Source organism: Bos indicus x Bos taurus, chromosome 27, assembly GCF_003369695.1.
Source record: "Bos indicus x Bos taurus breed Angus x Brahman F1 hybrid chromosome 27, Bos_hybrid_MaternalHap_v2.0, whole genome shotgun sequence".
In the NCBI taxonomy this organism is placed as follows: Eukaryota; Metazoa; Chordata; class Mammalia; order Artiodactyla; family Bovidae; genus Bos; species Bos indicus x Bos taurus.
Genome location: NC_040102.1, coordinates 33,878,086 through 33,885,111, shown reverse-complemented (window position 1 = coordinate 33,885,111; position 7,026 = coordinate 33,878,086). Strand labels below are relative to the sequence as shown.

General features: G+C 35.5%; 1 protein-coding gene across 1 annotated transcript in view; it reads right to left on the bottom strand.

Annotated features, from left to right (window-relative positions):
- Positions 1-611: 611 nt before the first annotated feature.
- The window catches only part of ADAM32 (ADAM metallopeptidase domain 32), a 168,805-nt gene continuing 162,390 nt past the window's right edge, over positions 612-7,026 (bottom strand). Inside the window, exons 20-22 of the mRNA XM_027530051.1 lie at positions 2,580-2,618; positions 704-742; positions 612-624 (exon numbers count right to left, since the gene is read on the bottom strand). Coding sequence (XP_027385852.1) covers positions 612-624; positions 704-742; positions 2,580-2,618 — 91 coding nt within the window. The remainder of the gene's footprint in view (positions 625-703; positions 743-2,579; positions 2,619-7,026) is intronic.

Here is a 7,026-nt window from a genome sequence, read left to right as displayed (position 1 = left end):
CTGAAAACCATCTGTGGGTATAAAGTAGATTTTGGAATATCAGTGGATTGAACGTAACTAAAAGAAGACACTTTAAGGGAAATGCCAAGCAGTACAAGTAAATGAAAACTCTATAAGGGAGAAAAGAAGATTAGCAGATCAGTAAATATTTGATGACTTTGGAAGGATCACAAGGCCACACAGGAAACTGAAAACTCACGAGAACTCTGAATTAACACAATTGTGGGCTGTTGGATTGGGGAGGGGAGTGTGAAACATGTAGAATTTCAGTTTGTTTATAATAACTGTCTCTTAGATAAACTCCTCTTAAGAGTGGTAATAATTTACTCAGTTGCTCATATTGAGTTTTTGAGTATAAATGTGATCTAAAAATAAATAAATATTTCTCTTTGTGTATTTCATCACAAAACATGCACAAAAAATGCTCTGATTCTGTTAATTTCACAAAATAATTATAAATATCTTGTCTCTCATTAGACTTAACTAGTTTTTCCCTATTATCAAAAAAGTAGGCAACCAATAAAAATTTAGTAAACTGAAGAAAAGACTAAGTTCATTAATACTCATTCCCAGAATGGAAAATATTAATAAGTTGTTTTTACTGCAGTACTTCATCGATTGTAGCTGCTCAAAAATATTAAGCAATTATTTATTGATTTTCAACTTTGACTTACTTATAAAAAACATTTCCTAAGTCACTTACCTGCTGCGATTTGTTTGGGGACTACTTTCTGACTTCGATCTAAATAAAAACAAAAATGTCTAAAGTTAATATGAAGAAACATGCCTACCTTAAGAATGACAATCAAGCCATTTTATACCTGAACTACTCTAGTAGAAATGTACATATTCCAGTGGGTTATGCTATCATCCCTCACTCCGTGTAGGTGAATTAATATCCTAGAAGAGATGAATTATGTTGACAAGGTTCCAGATGAGAGATAGTATGAGAGGGAGAAATGGAGGCTGTTAAAGCGTTACACATACATACGTGTGTGTGTCGCGTATTTGTCTTTATACTTTTGTGTTTGTGGACTTTTTTTTGTCTGGCCGCCTGTGTGCATGTCTGTGGAAAAGCTTAATTAATTAATTCCTTTATTCAACAAACGTTTAGTGAGCACTTACCATAAACCAAGAACAGTGCTACATGCTGGCCATGCAGTGTGAAGCAAGATAAATATGGCCTTTATCCTTTATGATAACAGTGTAATAAGACATACATCCAATGTGAGGAAAAGGTAACTATGTTTAAGGATCATATGATAACTCCCTGACACCGAGAGGACATACTAATGAAAATCAATTTTTATTTTTAGCTTAGTGAGAGTAACTCATGACTCCATAAGTGTCACTGAAAGGAAAAGATCATAATAATGAAAGAGAGATAAAGGATAAGAAAAGAAGGCATTATAATGGAAGAGGAAAACCTATTCAGAATAAATGAAATTAAATGGCCCTGTTGTACAATCTAGACATCTTACTCTGTACACTTGGGTGTGTCTGGGACAGCAGTATACTTTGGAATCACGAGGGCACAGGAGCACACTCCAGTATTCTTGCATGCAGAGTCCCACGGACAGAGGAGCCTGGCAGGCTACAATCCATAGGGTTGTAAAGAGTTGGACACCACTGAAGCAACTGAGCATGCACACACGCATGGACGCAGGTGGAGTAACACCATCCCAAACTGCTGGATGTGGAAAACTAAACAATTATTCTATTATTACACAGACATATCCACCTTTCAGGAAATGGAGGGAGACTTAATTAAAACTACTTGTAACTGTATATATGACTGAGTCCCTTTGCTCTTCACTTGAAACTGTCACAATTAATTTTTGGTTAATTAGTTATACCCCAATACAAAATTAAAAAGTTTTTAAAAAACTACTTTGTAATTCTGAAAGGCTATGTAACACACAGAATTATTATTCCCTTTACAACCTTTTTCTTCAGCAAATTTTTCTCAAGTGACCAGGGTAAGCACTCATTCAGTTGTTCAAGAGCATACATATTGGGTTTCTAGAGTCTCCAAATAAAGAAGTGAACTTCTCCATTTATGAGTTAGCACCATAAACATTTTATCAATCATTTACTCCTTTGTTTCCCCAGAATAAACTCCCAAAATACATTAACAAACTGAAGAAAGCATTTATTTATTTAGACAAACACTCACTGGTTATTGGTTAGAAAATACTAAAAGGAATTTGTGTGTGTGTGTGTGTGCTGTGCTAAGTTGCTTCAGTTGTGTCCGACTCTGCAACCCTATGGACTGTAGCCTCCCAGGCTCCTCTGGCCAAGGAATTCTCCAGGCAAGAATACTGTAGTGGATTGCCATGCTCTCCTCCAGGGGGTCTTCCTGACCCAGGGATCAAACCTGTGTCTTTTATGTCTCTTGCACTGGCAGGCAGGTTCTTTGTTCACTACTAAAAATATTAAGGGGAAAGAGAACCAACCATCTCTTTTAGAAGCTATATGTGTAGTATGCCTTATCAATTGTTGCTGTGCAATTAATACTTAGCAAGTACTTGTTGAATATCAATTTGTTCATCTTAAGAAATCCTTTCTAATTCACTTACCTGACAGTATCTGATTGGCTGCTACTTTCTGATGTGGACCTAAATGAAAGTGAAAAATAATACTTCAAAGTTAATACTTTAAAAAAAGTGTGCCTCTGTAACCAATGAATGTCAGGACATTTTGTAACCTACATTAATTCTTTTATACCACTCATCACCACTAATGAATCATTTCAAAAGATTACTAAGTTAGTCTGCAAATAATAGCATTGCTTTTTATCCATATACCATGTCCATAGAGAGCACAAATTTCAAATTCCCAAATAGAAAGGGGAGCAAGAAAACTGATTCGTCACTTCTCAGAACATGTGCTTGATTCCGAATACCTGATTCTGGCCTCTAGGTTCTACCCTGATGTGTTACCCACTGGTAAACAAATTACTGCAGGTGGTGATTAAAAACCCTCACTGACTTCTAAACAATTAGGCAGACTGTAGTTGACAGGGTAATCTCCACCTCCTATTTGACACATAGAGAAATGGTGTAAAAATAACACAAAATCCTAATGAAAATTTAAGGGAAAGAAGTGATATTTCTAATGATAGTTTGAAAAAGAGGAAATAGAAAGCATAAAAGGTAAACGGGAAAATAGTGGGTCAAGTTCCTGATTTTTTACAAAAAGTCTCTACCAGAATACATTATAACAAAATAACAACTCTAAGGCCAATGTATAAATGTAGAGGTTGTGATAGGCAGAATTCTAAAATGGCCCCCTAAGATTCCCATTCCTTGGTTATTTAAATACTCTTCAAAGTACTGCTCTGAAAAGATTTTGCAAATGTAATTAAAGCTCCAAATCTGTTGGCCTTAAAACAGAGAGATCATTTTGGTGGGCCTGACCCAGTCAGGTCAGCCCTTTACAAGTAGAGTTTTCTCTTGCTGGTAGAAAGGAGAAGTTAAGAGACAGTCAAAGCCTTAGGAAGACTTCTATGCCCTTATTTTTTTAAAGGTGAAGGGAGGTACCTGAGTAGCAACGCAGGTGGCCTCTGAAAGAGAGAGAAGGGCCCCAAGCAGACAGGCAACACAGAAAGATATACCTCAGACCTAAAGCTGCAGGAAATTGGGTTTTTCTTACAACCTTTTCCCAGCCTGGCCTTCAGGTCAGCCTTGTGACAACCCAGTCAAATCCACCTGGATTTCCTACTTACAGAACTTCCACACAGGAAACGAATGTGATTTAAGTTACTAAGTGTGTGGTAATTTGTTACACAGCAGCAGAAATATAAAAACTAGGTGAAAGTCATATTAATCTTAAAGGAATAAATGAATCAACACACTAGCAAAAGATTTATCATCATCAGTAATAAATGCCACACTACACTTACATACCTTTAAATAGTGGAAACAAAATAACTCTCAACATAGAAGTTCATACTAAGAAGCCAACAAAACAAGCAATTATCCTCTAATTAAAAATTTAAAAAAATAAAACCCAGATGTCAGCACACACACAAGAAGTCCATACTACCTAAACCCACATTTGAGAATGAAATAGGCATAATTTTAGGTGGATAAGATAAACAGTTTGCTACACAAAGACTCACTGATGGAAATGTTAAGAGATGTACTTCACCAAAAGGGAGATTGAACATCAAAATATGGAATTAAATTCAAAAAAGAATAATGAGTAAATAAAGTGACAAAAATGTAGTTAAATCTTGGTATGTTTTAAATATCATAATGATTAAATATAATAATAATGATAACTCTGACATATTTGTATCAGGTTAAAATTCAGAAGTAACTAAAAACCAGATGATAATACTATGAAAGAGTGAATAAAAGAGTATAAGGTTTAATGGGCTAATATCCATAAATTGTTAGAAGAAGATTATAAGTACTTTTATACCTAAAATTATAACTTTATATTTAAATAATTTAATAAAACACAATATAATAACATAATAATTAAAGAATATCACTAAAAGAATACAACTAGAACACATAATGACCAAATTGATAGAAGGAACGAAAAAACATTGAAAGCACATCAATATAATGGAATACAACAAATAAAAGAAAATACTGAAAAAGCATGAGAAATAGAACAAAACAAAATGGCAGAATTTACTCTAAACATATCAGCAAATATAAGTATATAGACATACTAAATTCAATTACTGAGACACTTGAGGTTACAGATTTTAAAATATCATTGGCAGGCTATTTTCAAGAGACCAAATTAAATAAAAGGTTGAAAGTAAGGGGACTGAAAAGTTATATCAGATAAACTGAAATGTTGGTATGCTGCTGCTGCTCAGTCATCTCAGTCATGTCTGACTCTGTACAACCCTATGGACTGCAGCCTGCCAGGCTCCTCTATCTGTGGGATTCTCTAGGCAAGAGTACTAGAGTGGGTTGCCATGCCCTCTGCCAGGGGTCTTCCTGACCCAAGGATCAAACCTGGGTCTCCTGCATTGCAGGCAGATTCTTTACCGCTGAGCCACCAGGGAAACCCTGAATGTAGGTAGGCCAGTTATAAATCAGTAAGTACTGAATTTATTATTTAAGAAATATTAATGGGGACAATATGCTATCCATTACTGATTTAAAAAAAAAAACACAGGAAGTAGATATAATTAGTTCTCACCAATCCATAACTACTATAGAAATTTATACATGAGTTTAGTCATGTACAATCTATCAAATATCAGGCATTTGCTTGCTTGTTTACCCAAGCTGTACATGAATACAACCCAAGCTGTGGTTTCTTTGGTAGCTCAGTCAGTAAAGAATCTGCCTGCAATGCAGGAGACCTGGGTTCAATCCCTGGGACAGGAAGATCCCCTGGAGAAGGAAATGGCAACCCATTCCAGTGTTCTTGCCTGGAAAATCTCATGGACAGAGGAGCCTGGAGGGTTACAGTCAATGATGTTGCAAGGGTCAGACACAACTGACTAAACCTCACATACATCCTTTTTTCTTTACTAATTATACATATTCTAAATTTTATTAGAGTCAGCCATTTTATTCCTTATTTCCTCAGAAAAAATTTTATTTATTTAAATGAATAGAAGACTAATTTACTATAAACTAAATTACTATATATTAGTAGCCGGGTTTTCAGAGGATTACTTTACCAACTGTAGCTAGACATTGTGAATTACTAATTCATTCTTAATTTTCAGCATGTGTCTTAAGATGCCTTACAGTTTACCTCCCTGGTGACATTTCTGTGAGTGTCACCTTCTGACCTGGACATTAAACGAATGGAAAATAGTGTCCAAAATTAGTCGTAAGAGAGCCTGTCAACTGCATAAATAAAAGGCCATTTTATAAGCTGTATTATCTCTTTTACAAGATTAGTTACCAAAAAAGAAAACAATGTGCAAGGTCACTAAACAGAGATGCAAATAAGTAAACTTTCTTATATACCTGCGTACCTCATCCATAAAAAGTATATTTCAAACCTGCAATGAGGACATTATCAATAAGGCACAGATTTGATTTTTCTTTATCACTTCTGAACACAGAATATAGGTTTGATCCTGAATGCCTGATTCTGACCTTTATACCCCAACTTTTAACTTTTTATTCATTGATAAAGAAATGCTACATTTTATAAGGTAAAATCCATACGGACTTCTAGACAATCTGACAGACTGAACTGGTGGGAAAATTTCCCTTTCCATTCCTCATAGAGGAGGTCTGAAAAAAAACAGCATGAACAGTTAACACATAACTGAGGTTAATAAGAAAAGAATTCTGTTGGTGCTAGTAAAAATGAAGAAACAGAGAGTTCAAAGGGTAAACAGGAGCTAAAAGTGAATGACTGCAGGGGTGTCTAAACCAGTGATACAACTTTGGGACTAGAGATTCAATAGTCATTCCTTAGAAGGAGTTATGAGGACTTTGCATGTAGGGAAACTAAGTGAGGTCCTTAACTGGAGCCACTTAACCTGGGAACCATGAAGGGTCATACCACCCATTCAACAGGGATAGTAAAAATCCTGATCAGTGGCCTTTGGAATGCAGCAGGGAAAATGGAGATATGCAACATGCAAGGACAGATGGGAGTAAGTGCATCACTGAGGAGTCCCAAGCCTCCAAAAAACGCACTTTCAGGATGCCAGTTCACACTCCTACAAATGCTTGAACACCATGCAGAGCATTTGCTTTAAATATTTTTGCTTTAAAAGAAGCAAAAATGAAACCACCCACATGTGTGAGTCTTCAAAACAGGGCATGCTGAATTCTCATGGGAAAATCATAAATATTGAAGAGAAAAGAGTCTATGATTACAAAGCCCTAGTAATTAACATCAGCAGCCATAGCCAAACAATGAGCTCACACACCAAGAAATACAAATGATTAAAAAAAACTCTGAGAATATTTAGAATCTCCATAGAGATTTTTGCAAGAATAGAATCCATAAGTCTAGAACAGGACTGAGAAGGAAGAAATGGTGATATGAGAGAATGATCTGAGAAAATCAAACAGAATATGA